This window comes from Micrasema longulum, unplaced genomic scaffold (genome assembly GCF_059751315.1).
Source record: "Micrasema longulum isolate JH-2025_06_02 unplaced genomic scaffold, ASM5975131v1 h1tg000471l, whole genome shotgun sequence".
Classification (NCBI taxonomy): Eukaryota; Metazoa; Arthropoda; class Insecta; order Trichoptera; family Brachycentridae; genus Micrasema; species Micrasema longulum.
This window is the reverse complement of record NW_028277669.1, coordinates 187129-213254: the sequence shown is the minus strand read 5'-3', so window position 1 is coordinate 213254 and position 26126 is coordinate 187129. Positions and strand designations below refer to the sequence as shown.

The window sequence follows — 26126 nt, the reverse complement described above, 5'->3', positions numbered from 1 at the left end:
TTTACTTGCTCAACTGACCAACATTTTATTTTTACTATTGATTCGCCGATTTTTTTAGTAAAATCAGTTATTTAAACAAACTCTACTTGTTAAGTTTCCATTTCATGCATAAGCTTCAATGTTAATTCATATATTTCAATGTTCTATTTTATATATGATATCATCATCATTCCCTTTCCACACACCTAATGGTGCATAGGGCACTGTATGGGTACACCGATCGCAGCGCATCTTGATCATCTTTGTTACATAAAGGTAAGGTGATCAGTCTTACGCTTCAGGTACCAGTCAAGGGATTATGAAATATTCTGATGTTAACACGGTGTTTTAAATAAAAATTTCATGTCAGCTATGTTGGGAATCAATCCCAAGACCTTTTACATGGCAAGCAAACGCGCTGACCATTACGCTACGAGGCCGATTATTTTTTTACTTAAATTTAGTTTTTTACAATAATTATTTTCTCTCTTCTGGATTTTCAAAGTATACTGTATCGGCGCATGCTCCTTTTATCGAACATGGCGAATGACATTAAGCGGTGAATACTGCAGCGCTGCTGGTGGTACATTTCTGAACAAATATAAATCGTTGTCATAGAAACGAATTTCAAAATCTGGCGTCAAGAACATACCTAGCTAAAACTGTTTTAGTATTGTTTAGTATTTCAAAATGTAAATAGGCATTAATTAGTGCATTTCATCCAAGTATTATTATAATACAATATCTTTCCGTATATAAACTTAATAAAAAACATGATTCTAAATTGATGATGTAAACCATTGTCGATCGTTTATTTACATTTTGTAGCCTTGTGAAAAATATTTTTTTCCGGGTTTGGGCAGATGAAGAAAACAATTCTGTGTGAAAAGAATCAGAATCTTGGACAAGTATTATCGACTTGATGACTACTCTGACTCTTAGGTAACAATACTGGAAATGTACATATAGGTGGATATAGTAATATAAGTCCTCCTCATAGTGTACTCGTAATTCAGTTTGTGTAGTATTCAGCGTGTTCACATACCATGCTCGAGGTCCCGAGTCTGATTCCTCACAGGAAAAATTTATTTGAATTTTTTTTTTTTACAGTATATTTTACAGATTTTTGTTCTTTCTGAGCGTTTTTTTGAAAAACACAACTGATTTTCAAGGCGCAAGGAAGATATGTAAAACTTCTCTAAAATAAGTTAGATAATTATTTGTGAAATGTATAAAAGAAATATTTAAAATAAAAAACATATTTTAAATACAATATCCTGTCATTACAATTTACAAATTAACTCACCAATCAAAAAAGTTCACTTGACCATAGAAGAAAAAATCCATAGATTTTGAAAAGAAATTTCGTAAGACACAGGGGGGAAAGTATAATTTATTTACGAGCCTTATAAAATAAGCAAACAGACGCCATACAAAAGGGAGGAGGATGAGGTAGAAAAAGAGGACATGTCGTCCTTTAGGATACCATCTGGCGACCCAAGACATGAGTTAATATTATTAATGAAATAAAACGAACATCACAGTTTAAATAAACATTTTATTTTATCACAGTTATTTCCATATGTAATTAATTGATTGAAACAATAATGTTCAAATTAAAGTATGTATATGAACTATATTGCCAAATATACATGCCAAAGAAAATAGTAGCCTTCCGGCATTATGCTTTGGTTTTAAGCTATGAAGTACTAAAATATTACACGAAACATAAAATATTCTATAAATATCTATTAAATCAAAACTCTATTAACAAAACATCAACACATAATAAATATTGAGACATTTATATACATATCTACATTAATCAATTATATTTATTGATTGATTGAAAGAGGGGTAACGAACTATGGCAAAAAAATCTTTGAAACAAAAAAAAAACAGCTACTTCTAACCGCTTACGTGTACGTAAAGTAAGATTAATTATATTTTATTGTTATTATTTTTATTACAAAATACAAATTCTTATGCAAATATTATGTACAGAAATATTTATTTCCAAGCTCTTTATTTTTATATAAAAAAATACACAGAAGCATATTGAGAGTTCTATTAGATCTGTTTAAAGACATTTTATCAGTCTTAAATATTTGTTGCGTTACAATTACATATATATTATATGATTAGGTAATGTTTATTGGTTGAATACTACATTAAAATTTGTCAATTATTTTGTATACAGTATATCAAATGACAATGTTCAAAATAAATCCTGACAAATTGCTTAGGACCCGCTAACAGGTTATCAATAGTTTCTACAATTTATTTAAGGTGCTCTCATGCTTATCATTTAAAGTTAAAAGTTACTGGCAGCAATCTAAGATCTATTCTTAATTTATCCCTACATTTGAATACTGAAAAAAATCAACGATCACCACGTAGGAGGTGTGTTCAGAAAATAACGAGAATTTTAGTTTTTTGAAAAAAAAAACTATTTATTCGTCTACATTAATGTTATCGCCTTCAAAATAGTCCCCATTAGATAATATGCACTTGTGCCAGCGCTCCTTCCAATCCTCGAAACACTTCTTAAACTCGATCTTTGGGATAGCATGTAGCCCTTTCAGCGATGCGCTTTTAATGTTATCTATGCTTGTGAAACGACGGCCCTTTAAGATTCTCTTTATTTTTGGAAATAGGAAAAAGTCACACGGAGCCATGTCTGGCAAATATGGAGGTTGGAGCATGTTACAAAATTGTTTTTGACCAAAAATTCACAAACTAGCAATGAAGTGTGAGCAGGTGCATTATCGTGGTGCAAAATCCATGAATTGTTTTATCACTAATCCGGGTGTTTTTTTCAGATTACTTCACGCAAATGGCGTTGAACTTGTAGATAGTACTCCTTATTGATCGTTTGACCTCGTGGCAAGAATTCATGATGCAATATGCCATTAAAATCACAGTGAGTTTTCATCGGTTGTTAGTGTGCTGGGGCGTCAGGGCCATTTGTCACCTTCAACGTCTTCACGGCCATCTTGGAAACGCTTGTACCACTCGTAAACTCTTGTTTTACTCATAGCAGACTCACCATAGGCCTTTGTAAACATTTCATACACTTTATTTCATTTTTTATACATAATTTGATACAAATTCTATGATCCATTTTTTTGAACTAACAAAAACCGCCGAGCTTATAACAACACGTCTAAACTTAGCGGCTGCCACAAAGTAAACAATGAATACAGCTGAAAATTTTAGCATACTTCAGGGGCATATATACGAACATAATTTTTAAAAAATTCGACTCTCTAAACCCGCGAAATTTAAAAATTCCTGTTATTTTCTGAACACACCCTTACACTGTCGAATATGCATTTTGCGTGGTTTAAGGGAGAGCAAAAACAAAGCTTGATATTTTTTTAAAGATGCTATCAGATACTGTAAAATTGCCAAACATGTGTCTATTGAAATACGATAGACCCTGCAAAATGCATATTCTATAGTTTACGTAGGAGCCGTTGAAATAAGTAATTTGAGTTGTAAAAATAATTTACAAAATAATTTTTCTACATTAACACCATTAAAATCAAATCTCTCGGTTAACCGAAAAACTTTAAGTATCTAAACTAGAGATGGGTGTTTCGGTTATTAAATTAAATTGTTCTGTGAAACGATTTTTAAATAACAGTTAAGAGCGGCATTGCAAAACAATCTTGTAAAATCAACTACTAAAACAGTTTTAAAAAAATAAATTACTGTTACACGTAACAAAACTAGTCAGGATATGTGAATCTGAGTACTAATAATTTAAACTGTTTTTTTTTAGAAACAGTTAACAAAGCAGTTTAATTTTTGTGTGAAAATGTTTCAACTGCTTTGGAAGAATATCTGTTTTAATAAAACTGTTTCATTTTTTACACCCATTCTATCTAAACTAACATGTTTGTAAATATTACATACTTTTAAAAAAATAACACTTCAGATTAGACCAAATTTATTGCTTTCTTTAAAGTTTTACATGTACTTAATTTTTGGAATTCAAGCATTCACGGTGAGGAAGTTGAGTGTTTTTCAAACATATTTTTATTAATTACTAGGCTATTAAACTAAACCAAAAATTTGTATATTATCATTGCTAAGATTTTTCAAAGGTTAATAATTTTGAAATTACTTCCCCGTGTAAGCGCCGTGTTAAAAGGTAGAACCCCGAAGCGTAAAAATACACTAAACGTTGAAAAAAATGGATACCGGGGAACGGAAATCTATCACAACATGTAACAATGCTATTTATCGGTTAATTCTAAAGAACTTGTGATGTAGTTCAAAGTAGATTGTTTTTTAATCAACAATGTTTTGAGTATAATATTCCCTTCTCAAAAATGTTTTCCCTCTCTGTTGTAACAAATTTAGATCCGGGTTGTTTTTATTAAAATCATTTTAAATATTTTTTTCATACATGTTTGAGAAACTTCCCAGTACAATTATTTAATCTATCATTTTACTGCGTACAAGAAAATATTGTTTACATCCAATTTTCTAAAGAACTGAACTTCTTCACTCTTAAATGTATATGTACATAGATATTAGGTCAATTTTGTTGTTAATGAAATCTCAAAATCACTAAATTTTTGTCCCAAATACTCGATACGTTTTTCAGGTTAGTTTTATTTTTTATTACACCAGATACGTGTACATATAATGCACTGTGGTTGAAATATATTAAATATGAAAACAGAAAAAACAATACACGTACACATCCACTCGATTTTTGAACTCAACCTAACATGCATAAATTACTTTCCGGAGAAGGCTTTTTTGTTGATCTTCAACTCGGTTTGTAATATTACCATGCTTTTCTATTACCATCTTACACATTATATTTAAAGCTTTTGAAGTAGTAATTTGCAAACCAAATATGAAAAATGATGTATCACATTTTTAACACAACAAAAAATATAAATATAAATACAAATAGGAGGATATTGAATATCATTTAAGTAAGGTCTATTGCAAAATCATTAAAAATAAATAATAATTCTAGATAAAGCCATCCAAGATACGCATCATAATTTCAAAGCTATTAAGCAGTTATGGTAGATTGATCTTTACATATAAACAAATAATCTTTATAGATAAAAATAACATTTTAAATAAACTTTAAAGATTCATTTCTCCAAAGAAATGAACAGTGTATTAATAATGATGTGACCAGCACAAATTTAATATAAAAAAATCAAAATCATAAGATCGAGAATTGCCATATTTTGTATATTTTTACGAGACGCCTTAAACTATTGAATCTGAAGTCGTTGGGTAGATAATAAATACATATTATACACATTATAAAGGTCACTTTACTGGGATTACTCTAACACTAAGTCAAATGAAGTACAATAAGTACAATTCTATACATATTTAAATTCCTACAGATTCTTTTAATACATGATAATTACAAGTAAATTTTCAGTGCAGGTTGGATTCTAATAAAGGAAAACAATAATTTACTGAGAATCAGAAAGATTATTAGAAGATATTTGATCTGAAGAGTTACAAAGGTTTTCAAAGCTATACCTTCAATACGAGGTAGTAAGAATGAAGATAGGAAATAGGAACTAAGATAATTCGAAGCCAGTATTGCTATTCACAGCGTACCGTAACTTGTCCCGTAGGGTGCTCCTCTTCTGGTAATTGGGAAGTTTCAAGAGGTTAAAGCAGGTAGAAGATGTCGGAAGTCGATTCAGAGGATCCTTTTTTCTTATTGTAAAAAATCCACGAATGACGCTACCTACAAATAATTTTTCACCAACTCAATTAAAAAATATATAAGTTTTATAATTTACTGTATAATAACTATTTATTTGATTGTATACGTGTGGGGTTAACAGTTTATTGATCGATGACACACACACATGTGCAATAATTTCACCTGAAATAAAGACCAATTCGATGAAGCAAGTCATCATTTTATATTGAGGACAAACTTCACACACCATTATCCCATGGCACGCATTTGCAGAACTGCTAATAACTATGCTGAGCTGTTGGACTTGCTCCACACCACTCCTGGTGCAATGAAATCAGCTATCCTATCCATCGAATGGCCACCCCCTCAATTTTCTTCTTTTTAATATGTTTTTGGTTCCTATTCATCTTCACTTTATTTCCTTTTTTTTTTTTTAGAATTAATAACATATTTAGTGTCACAGTTATGATTTTATTTAACGTTATTTTCTATAATACTTTATGTACTGTATACTGTAAGAGTCCACTGAGCGTTTATTAAATAAATACTTTATATTCTGCGAGACTAACAGTATTGTACATAACATATCAGTCTAGGTAAGTGCGTCCTGCAGTGCATTCACGCCATGGAGACATGAAAAACAAAGGAAAAGAGACAGAGAGAGAAGAGAAAAAGAGACAAAGAGAGAAGAGAAAAATAGACCACAACCTGAACAGTCAGCCCAGCAAATCAGCTCAACGCAGTCACTCGGTTCCAGCATGTAGTTCAAGTGCAGCCAGTTCAACTCCTCATGGCCATAATACTTGCGAAACATAATTAATTATTTATTCGCCATATAATAAATACGCATTAAACAGCAACCTCGTGTCTTCTGTTAATCTCCAACTGGGGTAGGAGCTCCAATCCCCAACAACAACCTAAATCCTACATAAATTCAAACTCCCAATACACATTATACTATAAAACTTAAATGAGCAATACATTACCTATAGTGTCTCCGGTGTCTTCATCATCTCCAACTTCAACACAGCGAATGGAAAATGGCGGTTCCAAGTGAGCAAAACCAAGCAGCGGTGGTTTGGAGCATGACGTCACAAACTGTTAGTAATAATAACACTCAATTAGTTTGTGAAATTTCATGGTAGAAGTACATTGAAATTAGCACCAAACTGACTATCATTCAAATTGAAAATTTGATTTGAATTCAAATTAATAAATATATTTGAGAAAAAAATAGATACGTCTAGGGGTTCACAGGGCTCAGACCTGGCATTGGCTGACAAGTGATAACTTTACACCCTGTGCAACATTCACCACTCTAGCTATGATTGTTGAGTTGGCTTCCTGGAAACAGTAAATCTATCACAACACTCTATCATTGTTTTATCCAAATGAACTTGTGACATAGTTCAAAGTAGTTTCATGAATTAATTTGCAATTTTTTTTGTCTTCTTCATTTGGGAAAATTCAGACACCGCTTATGTTAACACCCAATAAATACCTTGAGGAACATGGCCCTCTCTTCCTCGCTGAAGTCTTTGTGCAGCACGTCCCACAGCCAGGCGACCACGCGGTGCGAGTCGTGGAAGCCGCCGTAGTACTGCGTGTGTCGCCTCAGGTCGCGCAGGTCGAGGGGAGCCGTGTCTCCGCTGATGAGGCGCTGCACCTCGGGAGTGGAGAACAAGGACAGCCACTCGGGGTTGATGATGGAGCGGAAGCCCTTGATGAAGGCCTGTGTCTGCTCCTTGATCTGCGTGTGCATACGGAAGTGAGCCATCAGGTGGATGTAGTTTATTCTGAAATTTCAAAGCAAAATATATATAGGTATTATTTAAGTTAATACACAAACTAGTCGCGTGTTATCCGACAGAGAATGGCCCTTTACACAAATTAGGGTAGATTGACATTTATTATACTATTTTGTATTTATTGAAAATGTAATCCACGGTTACTCTTAGGCAAAAATCCTGCGCAAGGAAATCGATCAGAGTAGTCAGGCTCATGATGTACTGGTTATTGTGTTTGCCAGGCATTAAATCATTCACCGCTGTGCTCACATTAGTCTGAGAGTGCCTATTATAGCACTACACAGCACACAAAAAAGATTCATAGCTTAAGAATTCATCAGGTATAGCGGTAATTAATTCATGGTCATTAACAAAATACGTCAAAAATGTTTTGAGCATGTCCAAATGTTTGTAGAAAGGCTGGATTTCCTCCCTAGGCAGTTATTTAGATCTAAATTTATTGCAACAGAGAGGTAAAACTCTTTTGAGAAGGGAATATGGAAGTCTAAGGGCTGACAACCTGTTATTGGATGGTTTGAGTGGCCACTTTACACATTGTGTAACATTCACCATTCTGCCTATGTTCAAACATCCACATTTCCTAAACTCTTCCATCTGTCGACTTTTGAGAAGCAAAAGAGCTGAAACCTTTATCATGTGGGTGAGATTCATCCGGCTGAACCAATTCACCCACTAGGCAACGCCTGAAAACAATTTTCCAATTTGTATACTTTTTATTTTAGTTTAATCAACAATATTTCGATTATGTCCTAGACTTTCATATTCCCGTCTCGAAAGGGTTTACCCCATCTGTTGCAATAAATTTAGAACAAAATAAGTGTTTACACTAATAACTAAAATAAGTCAACTTTGAACGTGGATAAAGGGTTAAATAAAAAAAAAAAAATTTAAAATCAATTATAACACAATAAATATCAATCCACTGTGTTATTTTATCTGTGTGGATTTTTGCCATGGTATGAAATGGGTCATTTATTATTATAATTAATTTTAAGCGAGCAGCTTAAAGCTGATATGCTTAAATCTATTTAAACGAAAGTTAGTTGCTGGCGCATTTTAACTTTTCCGAAAACAAATCTCGTCCATTTTTGAACCCATTGAGACTACACATTGAGATCAGCTCTTGTGGCAGTTTATTCCAACCATCAACAACCCTATTGCTCAGGAAACGCTTCTGTGGATTTACATTGAATCTCGTTTTCTCCAGCCTGAGACTGGCCTCGAAGACGAGCATCTTGTTTCAGTTTCAACATAGGATTTCAATTTGGGCAGTTATCGTGACTGTTGAGTATCTTGTACGTCTCTATCAGATTATCCTTTTCTCGCTGTTCCTGCAGCGTTGTGAGACCGAGAGTTTCCAGTCTCTCCACATATGGAAGCCGTTTTAGGGTCGGTGACAACTTTTTAGCTCGTCATTGGACTCTTTCCAACAAGTTGATATCCTTAACAAAATAGGGATTCTATATCTGAAACCCGTATTCGAGAGTAGGTCTGATATATGTTTTGTATATTTTTAGTAGCATATTCGGTGTTATATATGAGAAGAATTTGCGTGATATCATGCAGCAGGCTCGTGGTTCGTGGGTATTCAGCGGTCCAGTCCCCGTGAATGTACTTTAGAAAAGAATTTAGATTTATTTTATACATTTAGAGATGGATTACGCTACCCTGGTAGTGTTACGGACTCCGGAGGTCCGAGCATCGAACCCGAATCTACCACAACTTTTTCCCCATTTTTAAACACGGTGATTTACGCCTAAAAGGAAGTCATCATAATTCCCCTTTCTGCACCTAATGGTGCATAGGGCAATGCATTGGTACACCAATCGTAGCATACCTTGATCGTTTTCAGCCTTATACCTATGGAAAATCAATGCAGACCTGAAATATGAACAATTCAATATGCATTTTCCAACTGACATGTTTTAAGGACCATTACAAAAATACTTATTTTATAGCTGGCTTAAAAACATTTCACAATTATAACATATGTGATATACTTACTTATTTTCATTAGTTAAAGGAATAGCTCTACCGCCAGGAATCAGTTCATGAGTCACTATATCTCCGAGTCGGTCTTCATCAACTGAGAATGTCAACTCCAATGTGGAAATGTCTCCCTGAAATTTGAGTACTTATTTATAAATTGTTCATCCTCATTTCTGCTTAAAATTATTGGTGCCCTAGAAAATTACAACAAACATAAAATTACATAAAGTACGCATGCATGTGTAATAAAACAGTTATATTAAGTACCTCTCTTTCAATTTCTAAATGAAAGCCATTTTCAGGAGAGGTGTACGAGTTTTGTGGATCAAACCAACAACAGTATGCCGATCAACTCGCTGCAACTTTTAGTGATGAAGCACCATCTCGAGCCACCGTGTTTTGCTGGTTTCCTGAATTCAATCGTGGTCGCACTTCGTTACAGGATGAATTTCGTGAAGGTCGTCCAAAATCGGCTGTTATGCCAGAAAAAATCGATGCTTTGCGTGAACTAATATTGCAAGATCGTCATAAGACACACCTGGAGATTGAGGCTTGACTGATTGCTTGGGCATTAGTTCCACTTGCATACATTCAATATTGCATGAACATTTGGTCTTAAAAAAGATTTGTTCGCCTTGGATACCGCATAGTTTGAAAATCGCTTTAAAAAAAGGCTCATGTCGATTGGTGCAAACAAATGTTACACAAATTCAATCGCGGTGCTTCAAAAGACGCCTATAAGATCATGACAGGCAAAATCATGGATCTATGCATATGAACCCAAAACTAAACAACAATCGACTGTACGAGTCTTTCAAGACGAGCTAAATCCAACAAAAATTGTTCGCGCACGAAGCACTTCGAAGTAAATGGTCGCCTGTTTTTTCTGTCGCCACTGTTCCATTAGAGCAACGTAGAACGGTCAATTCTGAATGGTACACCACCATTTGCTTGCCAGAAGTGAAAAATAAGGGAAACCAATTGCAGAAGACGAATCAATCTCCATTACGACAATGCAAGCTGTTACACGTCAGCTCAAATAAGTGAATTTTTGAACATTCAAAACATCGAGTTAATGGGTTATCCGATCAGTCATGATTTGACACCCAATGATTTTTTATTTTTTCCGCATATCAAAAGTAAATTACGAGGTCAACGTTTTTATCACATGTTTTGGAAGTACCTCAATCGGACTGGAAAAAGTGCTATGAATAATTGGTGCAAATGCATGCAAAAGTGTATTGATCTTCAAGGAGAAAATTTTGAAAAACAATAAAGTCATTTTCGATTATAAATATTTGTTTATACCTATCTATCTCAAAACTTAATTAGCAACCCTCGTATTAAGCGTGTTGTCCAGATTTTAATTGAAATATTTGCTCACATAATAATTTTTAATGTTTGCTATCTATTGTTCAATAATGTGCATGCTTCCACTTTCCATTATGTTGTATCCCAACTCAATACAGGGCTCATAGAGTTAGGGATGCGTTATTATTTTTTAGTAATATACATGTATTTGTACGAATATAATAATATATATAAAAAATAATAAAAAATATGACTACAGTAAAACCTCGTTTTTACGTTACTTGATTTTACGTTTTCCCGCTTTGTACACCGAAATGTTCAGGACCCATTTTTCTTCATACAATTAACGATTTTTCCATTTTTTGTAACCCTGGTTTTACGCTTAAAATTTTCGGAATTCATTTGATGTGTCAAAAAAGCCAAAATTATGATGCCGCGGCCCGCGCGCCCATTGTCTTAACCTAAATTCAAAGCAGGTGCAGTGTAATTGACCTTTTTGTTTAAGTGTCTTCCTTTAGGGTTAGTTTTAGTTTTCATTTGAACAAAAACGTCATATTGACTTGTACAAATCATGATACACAGTTGAAAAACGTTTAGAAACAATAAAGTTTTAATAAGATTAAATTGCGATGTTTAAAACATAACAATAGAAATATTTAAAGTTATAAAAAAAATGGTTTAAAAAGCCGCGATCCAAATGACAGTTGTTTTTAGTGATGCCATAGAAAAAAAAAGTAATCCGTATACATAAAATTTCTCAACTATTTTATGCAAATTCAAAATTCTATTTTCGTTTTTTTTTATTTACATATAAAATAATATTAACATGCATATTGTTTGAAAAAATACAAAAATATTTCTAATGAAATCATTGAAAATAGGTAAAAAAAAATATTGTCAATTTCCACTTATCACCGTTTTTACAAATTTTTTGGAAGTATATGTACACTGTAGTGTAGCAAATCAATTTTATTTTTGTGTCATTCCTTTTTTTTCCGTACATTTTTCACTTCCTCACGTTTTCCTCAGTTTTATATTTTTTTTTCTTGCTCCCTTGAAAAACGTAAAAAGGGCGTTTTACTGTATTTTTAAAAATTGAATTCTTAATTTGATTGTAATTAATTTATTTTTAATATGCGCCCATTATTTTTTTGTTAAATGACTGTATGTTACTTAAAGAACAAATTTTTTAAAAAAGGTTTTGTAAATAAGGTACATTCATAAATTAAACTTCTTTAATTCATTAGTTACAATTACAGTTAATTGTTTTGGATACCTACTGCAGTATTCTAAACCACTTCACAGTAAAGTTCATCAAATTTACTATTGATATTCTGACACTTTTCAGTAATTCGACACCCCCTCATTCCCATATCGGTTAAAAGTTATTATCAAAAGTCTACTGCGTACAAACCTGGTGATGCTTGATGTATGTGAGACTACGATACAGTTCCTTGTCCAGAGAAGGCAGTTCATCAATCCAACTGTACAGAGCCTGTTGGGTCTGGCCGAGTACCTGACTGAGGAAAAAGGATGCAAATGGCACATCCACTACTATCCCCTGGAAAGATCATTATATAATTGAATATAGTCAAAACATCTACAAATTTCCGATTAAAGTTCAGGATTACTATAGAGAACATGCAGCCTCAGAGAGAACTTCCCGACGAATTGACTTCTGGAGCAATGGAATAGTCTTTCCAGAAAAGTGACTGATGCATGTTCGGTTAACCATTCAACTGCCACGATCGTTGTTTGAGTGAAACTACCGGAAGTGTCACTAAAATGTTTTTCCTTAATATTTACCATGCCTTTGATTTCAGGAATTCTTATTCTTTATTAATTTAATTTTTTACTCCATCCTGTATTTTATGTATATTAATAATAAAATTATATTATATTATATTTAAAGAAACAAAAAGCTTTAGTTATTTTCTGGAGATGTATTCTCTTAGCTGAAGGCATTTTAAGATATCCCTATAGAATTTCCATAAGATACGTCTTTCATCCAATATGTATTATGCATATGTGTATGCATATTTCTTTTAATTTCTGAAATTCCATACGATATCTGGAAACATTTTAGTCTGGTAACCCTAAAATATACTTCATTGCCCTCCGATCGGCCAACTTATACTTGCGGGTCTGTATTTTATATTATTTCCCAATTTAAAAGTACATTTATCTCGATTTTATAGTGAATTGTGCGAGACTGCGTTAATTTCTTTTAAAGATTTTTATTATCGGGACCTAAATAATATAAAAACGATGTGTTCACATTTTTTTCAGTTTTAAAAAATGATTTTTCCTCTTATTTCGAGGCTTACCACAACGGCATAAAACTATTGATTATACTGATTTTATTTTTGTTAAGTTAAAAAACACTTGTTTTTAAATGTAGTTCAGTCAGTATATTTTCTGTGATAATATGGAAAGTGACAACACTGACATTTTGTGAAAATTTTAAATGCGTTTTTCTGTTGTAATGGCGTCATAAATGACACATCGTTTATTTATTTGTTAAGTTTTTATGATTCTTGTTCAACATTAATGTTTTTAAAATAATTATTTCACATTTTATCTTTTCTAAAATTTTGCCGTGTACTGAATACTGCCGTAGTACCTGACGGCATTTAAAAGGTTAGTAAGTTAAAAAACCGACAAGACTAGAGAACAAGAAAATTTAATTAAATGTTATAAATCCGAGCAAAGAGTACAATAAGTTTTTCATGTATATAAATATTACCTCGTAAACAGCTTTTCCAAGCATCCGTCCCACGAACTCAAACAACTGGAGGTGAGAGTCATGAAGGGCCGCCGTAGGAGAAGGGTAAAGGCGAGACTCGGAAGTTGCTCTGAACAGGTCCAGTGTCGGGTCGAATACCAGTTTGATGGTCTCTTCCAGGAATTCTAATGGAACACCATTTCAATTACAATTAATTAGTGGTAAACTATTTCTACAAATTGTCATTATTTAACAGTCTTAAATTCATCTTCAGATAAGTGTTTTGAATATCATATAGCTACTGTAAGGTATCTCCAGTAAGAAATACACAAATTGTAATATAAGATAGATGCACAAATGTTGAGATCCGTACATTATGCAAGGCTGAGATAAGCATTATCGACAAAATCAAGAAAGGAGCTCTGCGTTGGTTTGGACGTGTAGAGCGAAAGAACAGCTAAAAATATTTACGATGCAAAGTTGATGGATACAGAAATAGAGGAAGACCGAGAGAGACATGCCATGACCAAAACCAACAAGTACTTGAAGATGGACATGTTAAAAGTCGGAATAATCGGCGCGCGTGCATGAGAAGATGTATGAATGTAGAGGAAGCGAAATATGTATGCACAGAAAGAGTGATGTGGTGTTCTATCCTCTCTGCCCACCCTTAAAAAAGAAACGGCGTGATGGTTTGATGTTTTATTTTGTAATATTTTTTTTCAAAAAAGGTGTTGGAATATGGAAGTCTACGCATTTACAGTGCTTTTGATCTGTCATCGGCTGTGTTGAGTGATCACTTAAGACTCACCATTCACCATTCTGCCTGTGGGTTTCACTTGATTTTTAAACCTTTACTATAATTACTATAAAGGTTTAAAATGTTTTATAAGTTGCCAGAAAGTCTCAGAGAAGCAGAAACCGTCTTCACTTTTCGGGCAAAATGCTTTTAGTAAAATAGGGATAAGGACAAGTAATTTGTATATTGTGTAGATTTATGGATACATTTACGTTAGATATATTTAATATAAATATAAACTGCCACGGTTACCTTTGAACACTCCATCCTGATCGATGCCAGCCTCGTCCAAGCCCTGCTCGTTGACGAAGCGCACGCGGATGACGCCCTTGAGCGCGTGCGGCGGCAGTGCGGCCAGCTGGCGGTAGCCGTCCTCCAGCACGCGGCGCCGGTGCACGGCGATGAGCGTCGGCCGCATGCCGGCGCACGCCTGCTCCGTGAGTCCCAGCACGGCCTTCTCGTTGCCCACGCTGCGCCGGAACAACTGCACGCGCTCCGTGTGCGGGATTATGTGCGGCATCTTCATCATCAGGAGCTACAATCCATACTTATATTATTAGTGTTTGTCCTTCTATCCCAGCTCAACGGCGTGATTTATCCCGACTCACTTTCTCAGAAGAAATCCTAATGGAGTAATTAATTCTTAGTATAAAATTAATTCATATTAAAACAGAATAACGGTGCTCATCACCATAGAATAACGGATCGTCGGGTCGTATTTTTCGCATAGCAATAGTTAGACCGGCAATCAATACAGGTTACTTTTTATCCCAAAAAAACAATTCATTCCATAGGGGAAATTCTTATTGTTAAACAACAAAACTAATTGATTAACTTATTTCTCGAGCATAAAAATAAAGGTGGGATGAAAGAACGGACGCAGCGGCCTCCTTAAACGAGTGTCTTGAGGATGCGGCGGTGGACCTGGCTTGGACACGTGCTGCACATGCCTCAGGAGAACCTAAACCCATGTTGCCTTTTCTTTAATCCTGCAGGTTCACGCCGTCCGGGAAGGCCGTCGACGATCTTTTGACATTATTCGACGGAACTAAGGGGCGCTGGATTGACGTGGGAGGAGGCGAGAGTGCTGGCTGGCGATAGGGTCTCCTGGAGGCAACTAGTGATGTTGAAAAGAAGTAGAAGAAAGCAATGTCCCAAGTAAGCATTTTTCGAGGAATCACTACGAATAATAATCGCCATCTAAAAAGTCATTCATAAAAATTTAACACTTCAGCAGTGCGATTCTTAAAGCTCTCGCAGTGATAGAGATAGCGTTGTTGCACGTGATTAGCACGTAAATTTCGTGCTAGCAACACATTCTCTACCCCTGCGAGTGTTAAAAATACCAGCCCGAGTGCCAGTCCAGGAACAGGAAATATTGCAGAATAGAACCACCTTTTTAATAAAAAAATTATGTTGACCCTCCCAAGAATCGAACCCGGGACCTCAAGCATGGTAGGCGAATGCGCCAAACACTTCACTATGATGCAGACTTATCTCCACTCGATTTCATGAACTGTAACATCAACTGTATTCGATTCAAATAGGTTAATCAAGTGACATTGAATAAATACATATTAGCTTAATTATTTCTATAAGTTAAACGCAAAATACCTGAGGGGCTTTCTTCCCTTTGTCCAGATCTGCCATGAAGGGCCCCACTCGAAGATCTTTCGCCAACCAGTGGCCAGGAGGAGTGTAAGAGCGACGACAATCTCTCCTGTACAACACTTGCAACAGTCCGTGTAAAGAACCAAATAGTCCACTGCCCGACACACTTTTTGTTTCTAAAATAAATAATCAACTATCATAAAACACATGTGTGATCATAAAAAACTTAATATGTAACTCTTAATTGAACGTAGTAATGCAGAAAGCAGCCAGCCATAGAAAAGTTAAAAGAGTGAATAATCAAATCTACACAACAGTTAGAATGTTTTTCACTCTGACAAATGATAAATAATGCATACATTCATTTTGTTTATATTACGAAAAAAGAATTTCACTAAATAAGTTTTAATGAAAACAATATGAAAATGTTATAATATTGGTAAAATCATGTATTAAAATGTTTATTGTACTGTGAATGTGTTGCGTGCACTGCGGTCATAGGTGAAATGGCCCGTCCAGGCGATGAGCGCCGCTATTTACGAGCTCCGTGGCCGATACGGAATCGGGAGCGGTAAGGGTAGTATAAGCCGTTCCCCGCCTATTCACTCGGCGCGGCGTTACGGAGCGTATCGCCTAAACCCGGCGCACGGCCTTTTATAACCTGTGATTTTGTGTGCAATAAATCAGTTGAGCTCTGGTCTCTGACAAGTAAACATCGCGTTTTATTTCCGTCTCTCCAACCTGTGTGTTTTCTGTTCTCCGGTCTTCGCCTCCGCTCTGCCCGCTGATCGTCTTCCCTTTTCTATACCACTTGGACCGGGTGAAAAGTCCCTTTCAGGGTTATTGAGGGTGACTTGTGATCGGCAGTTGTGCCCCTACCTTCCGGCTTTGCTCTTTGACCCTGCCTGGGAGAGTGGCCTCTCGTTTACAAACCAGCAAAATTGTCGCAATACATAATATGTTACAGATCGATATGCATCAAAAATATTACTAACCTCTAAGCGAGTATGGCCATACCGCGTAAGTCCCAAATAATTTATATATTAAGTAAGTAAAGTTTGGTGTAAATACATCAAAGATAAATGTAGATTTTATTAATTTTGAACACTCCAGTAACTAGTTTTTTTTCTGAGAAACTCACTCTCTAAGAGGTTAATGATAATATAACTTACCAAAAAGGTTTGCTAAAACTCCTTTGTATAGAAATAAGTTGAGAAAATTTGACATGCAAACAAAGTCGGTCAATTTGAAAGGCGACTGCTGTTCATACATCTCCATATCGTCCAATATTCTAAAAGAGAAACAAAAAATATGTCAATCTATTATGTAATTTTTTTTTAAAAGTTTTCTCTTTCTCAATTGTTTAACTTACGTGACATAATGTGTCATACAGTCGGCAAACAGGATTAGAATTTGGAATTCAGGAGCTGTAGTTTTAGTGTTGATAGCTAGCAGATCCATAAAGGATTTCAATCCACAGTTAGAACCGAGGGAGCAGATGAAGTTCCATAAATAATACAGAATCATATCCTGATTGCATAAGCCTAAAAAAAGTATCATACATGTGTATAAGTCAATAATCCAAAAGACCTTGTGATTAAAATCGTAGTTATATGATGGTTTGAGGAACTTCAGCCCTATAGGATATTGCATACAAAAAATGTTTTATTACGTGCGGAAAAATTAGAACTTTACGAAAAAAATATTTTAATAAAAACTAACTACTTTGAACGTCACTAGTTTATATCAATACAAATCAATATTAAAGGATTAACCCGCTAAGCCTCTATTTAGAGGCATGTTAGCAGGTGGGAAAGAGGGGATATGGAAGGAGGTTATGAAAAATACACCACAACACCCAGACCAAGTGAGGAAAAAATCATTCTTGATTTTTTTTATTACAACTGGTGGGAATCGACCCCGTGACGCCAGAATCACAGTTAGCCGTCTAACCAACTGCGCCACGGCACCCGTCATCATAATCAACCAATAATAAGAGAGTTGTGAAAGATTTACGGTTCACGGTAATTCAACAGAACAATCGGCAGAACTGACTGAGAAGAAGTGGAAGAGAACTTAAGACGCCACACGCGGAGTAATTTCAGAAATACAAAACTTTAAAAAATCGTAGCGCTGATAATACGATACATATTAATTAAAATTTAAAGTTTAATAGTCTATCAACAAATTTAAAAAAATCACCAAACTTCCTCATTGAAAGAACATTAAAATACATAGTGGGCATTACTTGTAAACCTGGTATAAAGTAACACCTAGGCAAAGTGGAAAATACGGATGGCATCCCCATCCTGATTTTACCACTATGCCTAGGCGTAACTTTATACCGGGTTTATAAGTAAGGCCCTGTGTAAACAAAAAGTTACCTGTTACGATGTCAAGTTTCAGTTGTGACATAGTGCATAAAGCTGTTTGGTACATGGAGCATATTAAAGCTATATTTGTGCACTCTGGTGAGCCTAACTTTCTATAGTTCTTCCAAGAATTTGCTCTGAAAAAATAAAAACATTATTCTCAATAGATAAAGTGTTGGATGTATATGAAACACATAAATAATAGTACAAATAAAATATAAATATCTAGATAAATAGCAATAAAACCCATTAAATATTTGTATTTTTTTTTACTGTTGACCATCTTAAAAGTTTAATTGAGTTGCAGAGTTACAAAACCCATTCTAAATACATCCAGAGCAGGTTTTAAGCTTCAATTTCAGATGCAGGTACTGGGCATTATAAGCAATCAATGCAGTTTTATTTATATTTATCTATTTATTTTACAGAAACATACAGTAAAAAATGATTAAATTACATAATAAATATATGGTTTAAAAACAGACCAGCAATGTTTCTAAATAAAAATCATACATATTAAAAAATGTACCATAATTTAATATGTAATTTAATCATTTTTTACTGTATATATATATATATATACACATATATGTATATCAACAATATTTTGAGTTTGACCAAATTTTTGTAGACAAGGACTGGATTCAACTCCCCAGGGAGTTGTTTATATTAACATATTACAACAGAGATGAAGAACATTTTAGAGAAGGTAATATAGAAGTTCATCTCTGTTGTAATATTTTAATATATGTATATGTAAAAGGGTGTGTTTGTCTGTATTTGTATGAGTAATTGTGGAGGTGTGTTTTGGAAGCATGATAAATTATTTTAATAAAGCATTGTTGAAAGAATTTTCATTGTCTTGGACTATATGTCCAGGCGCATGAAGAATACAGTTCTGTGTGTGAAATAGAACCAGAATTCTGGACGAGTGTTTATGACTCAATGACTGTTCTCAGGACAAAATCCATAAAAAGGAAATCTATTGTCTTTTTTGTAGCATACATTTTTAGGCGATATTATTGGGTACCTACTTAATATACACAGTATTTTTACCTATTTGTTCTAGCCTCGATAGCCCGCCTGACAAAGTTGAGCGCCGTGCTGGAGCTGGCGTTAGGCTGCGGAGGCGAGGGAGGGGGCGCCTGGTCCAGGAGGGCGCGCAGGGGGGCGCTCAGCAGGCGGCGCAGCAGCGGGCCGCCCCACAGGCGCGCCAGCTGCGCCCTCGCGCGCCCCGCGCCTCCCGCGCCCGCCGCCGCCCCCGACACCCAGCCCAGCACCGGGTGCCAGCTGCTTAGCTGGCTCTGCTTGCCCACCACGAGCTGCTGGCACCACTCCAGGAAGCGAGTCACCACCACCTTGGACAGAAACATTACATTACTCATCTTCTTACCTAATACCGAGCATCGTGGTCTTTAGGGATGCTAGGCATTAGATGTACATAAGTTACACCTTCATTTCCCCCGGTCCTAAGAGTATTACAATCGAAAGTTAACAGAGTTATCTTTAATATTATAAAGGAGAATTTAATATTCTTCTTTTTTTTACCAGTACATTTCTCTCCACTGCTGGATATAGGCTTCTTCCAAATTTTTTCATGTTTTTCTGTCCTGGGCACTTTGTTTCCATCCATGTCCCAAGAGTTCAATGATGTCATCAGTCCATCTCCTCTGTGGTCTTCTTTCTTTCCTTTAATTTTCTTAGGGTCTCCAATTGAGTATTCTGGAGGTCCACCTATCAACTTCTTGTCTCGCCACATGACCCGCCCACTGCCATTTTTGTCTTTCCACACTTTCTGTGATATTGGTCACCTTTATACTGCGTCATATCTCCTCATTCCTTATTCGGTCTCTTAGATATACGCCATACACTTCTGTTCAATGTACTTTATAGTCCTAACGCTCCTATATACCTGCGTGAAAAATTTCAACGCTTATCGGTTCATGGTTTACCTCTTTGTTCTAATTCTCGAGGCACTCTCTTAATACCCATCCACAATTCCTCTTTCTTCTCTAACTCATATAGTGTCTATGCGGCTTGACTGTGGAATCATCTGCCATCCACCATCAAAGATGTTATTACATTATCTCTGTTTAAATCACGTCTGAAGAAACATCTCCTTTCTCTTCCTTAATCTCTCCTCCTTTCCTTTTTCCTCTTTCCGCTTTTTTCCTTTTTCCCATTGAGTAATAGTTTTGATTTAAGGTAATTTAAAAACAAATACGTTTATTTCTATTTTTATATATTTTTCACTTTTGAATCTTTTTTTTTTTTTCTATTGAATATGTTCTGTAACTTGAATTATAAAAATAAAACTTTTATTTTATTGGTTGGTTGGAAGAAATTGCCATTTGGCAATAAGCCCGCCAATGTACAAATAACATTATATACAAAAAGTTAAATAAATAAATACATTTGTCTTTCCGTAGATCGCTGACTGCACTTAGTTTTGTGAAATATGTCAATGCTATTAATCAATATTTTTTTTTTTTTTAATCACCGAACTTCTTCATTACGGGTACCAATGAAAATACTTGATCCAAATTTACAATTTAAGTTTAAAGATGGCTGAAGGTAACTCCCACTGTAATCATGACACTGGACTAAGTTGGGGTAGAGTTTAATGAGAATGCCATTACTTTTACTGATCAATAGTTTTTTATACACATTTTTAGACATAAAACCCAAACTAGTAGTCACGTAGCAAAATCAGAACCCCGACAGTAATAATAAAAGCAGGTTATTAAAAAGTGGAGGATCAAAAGGAATGAAAGGTCTTCTGCAGAAAATAAATTCAAACAATGATAATTAATATTACAAAAAATCAAGTGTGCATACAATTATTATAACAATTTATTAGATTTCCAGTGAATATTGTGTTGATGCAGGGATACTTAAAAAAAAACTAGTCAATTTTAGATGCCAGAACTAATTTTTGCAATGAAGAAGTTCAGTGCTACGGGAAATTAGATATAAAAAATGATTTCTTACGTGTGGTAAAAATTTGAGAATTAAATTGTTTGACGAAGTTTCTTGAAAATGTATGAAAAAAATTATAAAAATGATTTTAATAAAAACGAACTACTTTGAACGATGTCACAAATTCTTCCGAATCAACCAATTATAGTGTTGTGATAGATTTCTATTTTACGGGAAGCCAATTCGCCAATCAGTAGAATTCACCGAAGAGAACTTGTGATGTCGCTTGTGGAGTAATTTCAAAATTATAAAACTTTAAAAAAACATAGCGCTAATAATTTAACATATAATTTTTTTTTTTAAAATATAAATAAGTATTTTAGTAAGGGACACTGTAAGAAATACATTTTTTTTAATAACATATTACAAAAATAAATATTGTAGTTACCACAAAGGAAGGAAAATAAATATCACAAGAGGTCCTTTCATCCATACTGGCGAGGTGAACCAGATTTGCTAAGAGGCAGAGTGCGAGATTCCCCTCCAAAGTATTGAGCACGATGCGAAGGTTTTGGTCGGTGCTCAGGAACTCTATGCTCTTATCGAACATTGAGTGGGATTTATACACGGCCAGACACTAAAAACCAGGTGAAAAAAAACAGAAATGTAAACGAGCAGATTGTTAGATTGAGATACATGTCAAAATACTAAAAAGAACAATTCTTTTTTTATATTTTGACTTCACTTTGTGAAAATTACTTTCAAGTTCAAACGATGGGAGGTATATTTCTCTCAAAACTACCTAGCAGTAAAATATGTTTATCTGTGCCCTATTTCATAATTCAAAATAAATTATTATTACTTATTTTTTTACCCCTTTTTAAATAAATAAATTACATTACTGACCGACCGAAGTTTTGGCCAGTAAAACTAGTTTCAACTGTGGCTTCAGTTTCGGCCGAAAATTGGCCGAAACTTTGGCTCAGCAGAAACCTGTGGTTGGGAAGTGTCGGAATACGTTCAGCTGTACTCGGTTGCATCTTATGGTTTGTGACTCGGCCGCGTGACCTTTCATATTTGTATTTTTGTAATTCCTTTATAGTTAGTAAGTTAAAGTTCCTATTGCGTACATTGAAGAACTGTTACATATAAGTTATATGTATAAAATAACAACGAACTGAAAGTTCTAACAATAAACAAATTTACACATTAAATTTATTTCATTGTGCATTTTATTTAACATTTACTTTAATGAACTCGTACGGTTTAACATTCTTGGGCGTTTTGAAGTGACTTTTAACCTATTGAAATAAGTTTTGGTTTCGATTTTGGCCAAAACTAGAACAGAAGCCGAAATTCATTTTTGACTGAAAATCTTGTTTCGGTCGGTCACTATTACATTATAGAATATTTAACAGTTATATTCGCATGTTTTTGTAAACAAACATTTCTGCTTCTTTTTATTTTCCACATACATAAATTATATTAGGCAGAATGGTAAATATTATGTGTGTAAAATGGCCACTTAAACCAGCCAATGACAGGTCATAAACCCTGTAAATGCATATTCCCTTCTCAAAAGTGTTTTCCCTCTCTGTTGAAATAAATTTTAATTTATCTACATTTTGTGTAAAATGAATACAATAAATTTATTATGCGGACAGTTTTCAGAACAAGACTATCAAAGCATAAAATGAAATATAGTTTCAGACTGAAAAATAACGTAAATTCTTACACCATGAAGGTGGTTTGAGAATTGAAAACAAGTAAAAAAAAATATTGATTAATTTTTACCTTTTTCCTTTATGAGTTAACGTTAAAATACCATTTAAAAATATTTTTTCATGGATACATGTTTTCAAAAGTCAGTCAGTGCTACCTAGAATTATTTTTGTGAAAATACAGAATACATGTTTACCTCGGGTGCCAAAACCTCCATGTGATGGACGAGTCCAGGAACGGAGAGGATTTGAATGATGTACATAGTGAAAAGTTTTTCAGAAAACTGCGAAGAGATCAGCGGCCTCATGGATAGAGTTATAATGGCTGTCACAGAAATGTTCTTTAGAGCTACTTTCTCTCGACACAAACCGCGCACGAGCAGCGACTGAAACAATGTTTTTTATTATTTCTAAGTCTAACAAGTAATAGTTGCAAAATAAAACTGTTATTTAAAATACAAGCTTTATATAATAATGAAGTAAAAACCAAAAATATTCAACATCTTTTTGTTGGTTAAGACACTGACTTGTATGAGGGTTCCGGGTTTGATTTCTAGTATTAGGTGTACAACTTCGCTTCCGCCGTTTTCCTGTAGATGGCTTTAGTGGTGAGTAGTGGCCGAAATAAATAGATCATGCATGTCACGCAATTAACTTGGGCATCTGCCAACATAATCTTTTTCGATTTTAATTTTCTGCTTCAATACGAAGAAATCTGGGGCTGAGGCTCATCGAATTCTCTCAAATACTGTGGGTGATTTCAACGCTTCAAGAATAGTTATTTTCACGTTGAAGACCACAACAGCAGTGGAAGAGAAAAGATTTTCAAAGATGCGGAATTGGGGGCATTACTTGATTCGTGTCAAAGCCGAGAAGAATTGGCACGATTGTTGGAAGTGACTCAACAAGCAATTTCAAAACGCCTCAAAACCATGGGAATTATTCAAACAAGGAAATTAAGTGCCGTATGCGTTGAAACCGAGAGATATTGAACGGCGTTTGTTTGCTTGTGAAAAGTTGCTTGAAAGGCAAAGACGGAAGGGATTTCTGCATCGCATTGTGACTGGAGACGTAAAATGGTTCCATTACAGTAACCCCAAGCGCGGCAAAGTTGTACACCTGATAACAAAACCACGATTGGCTATTTAAACAGTATTAATAAAAAATACATAGGTACATGATAATAAATTGTCTGTTAAAATGTTTCTCACCTTGAGTATCAGGTAATACCCCCGGTGGAAAAGTGCCCCCATAATATTGGCACACAGTTGAGTCATTCCGATCCGCAGTTTCTCTAAGTGTTTTAATTTAGTGATTGCCCAAGTGTTGGTGGCCGTAAAGGCCACTAGAGTGTGCAGGTGGAGCAGGATAATTTGCATGTCTGTTGGAGACTCCGGTTTCAACACGTCCAAGTACTGACAGCATTTGTAGAGTAACTCTTTTATATGGGAAATCCAGGCAATACTATAAAAATCCATTACATTTCAAATGAGCCAAAGTAGTTTTATGTGGCACTATTTTCTGACAACACCATATATTTTCTTGTAATATATATTTAAAATATTTACTTATAAAACAGAGAAAACGTATTGTTGTAAGGAGGCATCACTGTGTGTACACAAGGATTGTTTTATCTTTTACTTAATGAGAAACATTAATATAAATATGTGTAAGTATATACATGATTCAGAATAAAATGAATAGAAAAAATCCTTCCTTCGATTCCTATGAACTTACTTTTGTATTATGAGTGTGTCTGAATTGCTTGTGTATTTATTTGTCGCAACTATCTCAAGAAAAATTATAAAATAAATTTAATCGGGTTGACAGATTCCTTGTCAAGTTTACTATCAACTAAATAAACAGATTTTAGGAAATCATTATTTTTCATTCAACATCACCATTCAATTAACATTTTAAAAAAATATATTCCATCATCTTATGTTTCTTATGATATACTTTTTATGAAATTGTAAAAGTAAAAAAATATCATTACTTTTATTCTCAAAAAAAAACCCAATGCAAGCAGGCTAAATATTTTTTTAATTTGGAACATTTTATGCTTTTTAAGCGTGCAATTTTAAACCGTATCGAGTTTATAACAGCTTCAATACCTGTGTTCCTTCACCAAAAACACCCCGACATAGGAAAGTTTGACAGAATCCGAGTGAAGACTGGCCAGAATATAACGACACAACCTCTCAATGCGCTGTTTGTCCCGTTCAAACTTGTACACCGAGAACAGTCTGCGGGCCGTCCGGTATACGTCCAAGGCGGGGATCAAGTTAGTTAGCAAATCAGGACAATTTTCATCATCGTCCAGAGTCGATGGAAACATTTTGTCAAACTCCTCACTAAAGAAAACAAAATACAAACCGATTACTTTAATAATAAAACCAATTTGGGTGCATTGTTTACAAGACTATATTAATCAAATTGGAGCTTCACATTTCAATAACATGCACATGAATACTGTTTATTTTTAAGTGACTACTTTAATAAATATAAAACAAGATATAACCATTTATTATTTGTATTAAACCACTGTGAAATTACATGTAAAAACTATAACAAATAAATAAATAAAAATTTGATATTTTGATTTGGTTGATTGGAATGATTTCTAAATATTAGATTTAAAAATACGTACTGGATGGTCCGATTAAATCGAACCCTACACAGCCATCCCCTCACGACGGCTTGTATTTTCGTCGCCTTTAATTCTCTCGTCTTTTCCATAGCGCGTTCTTCTCGAGCAGCTTTGGTGCGCTCGAGAAAACTATCTTTCTCCGTCATGTGTTTTCCGAACATTCTAGCGTAGGGTAACTTGGGTGTGTGTTCTTTCTATAAAATGTCAACAACAACTGTATATTTATTATGACTATTGACACGAGCCTAACATTTAGATATTTTGCATTATGGGAATGATTATAAACTTTTTAAAACGAAACTTATATCCCAATCACAAAATAGCATTAGAAACAATAAACATATTGTTTTTTTGGATTTGAAAATAGATACGACAGTACGAAAAACATTCAACTAATCCATCTCCTCGCAATTTCCATTTGACAGCTGTCCAAAAAGCATAGATCGCAGACTAAATATGGTATAGACGAACCAAAAGAAACGAGAAAATGGAAAAAATCATAGACGTACACAAACTAAATTCGGGGTGAATGTTTATC

At 34.5% G+C, this 26126-nt stretch overlaps 1 protein-coding gene across 1 annotated transcript; it reads right to left on the bottom strand.

Annotated features, from left to right (window-relative positions):
- Window positions 1–1522: 1522 nt before the first annotated feature.
- LOC148281310 (ubiquitin-protein ligase E3B) lies at window positions 1523–26009 on the bottom strand. The gene is made up of 17 exons (XM_088226913.1): window positions 25589–26009; window positions 25053–25292; window positions 24150–24402; window positions 23136–23324; window positions 21666–21854; window positions 19355–19656; window positions 18311–18435; window positions 17299–17470; window positions 17099–17217; window positions 15930–16102; window positions 14568–14850; window positions 13538–13701; window positions 12206–12352; window positions 9496–9611; window positions 7185–7479; window positions 6670–6781; window positions 1523–5725 (listed from the first exon to the last, which is right to left on the bottom strand). The coding sequence occupies exons 1-17, from the start codon at window positions 25747–25749 to the stop codon at window positions 5553–5555; spliced, it is 3213 nt and encodes a 1070-aa protein (XP_088083039.1). The 5' UTR covers window positions 25750–26009; the 3' UTR covers window positions 1523–5552.
- Between the last annotated feature and the right edge of the window lie 117 nt (window positions 26010–26126).

Coding starts and splice junctions, on each gene's coding strand:
- LOC148281310 (XM_088226913.1), bottom strand. CDS start 25,749: ATGTTCGGAAAACACATGACGGAGAAAGATAGTTTTCTCGAGCGCACC. Junction 25,293..25,588: donor CGATTTAATCGGACCATCCA/GTACGTATTTTT, acceptor TGTTTTCTTTAG/TGAGGAGTTTGACAAAATGT. Junction 21,855..23,135: donor TGGAGGTTTTGGCACCCGAG/GTAAACATGTAT, acceptor CCTGGTTTTTAG/TGTCTGGCCGTGTATAAATC.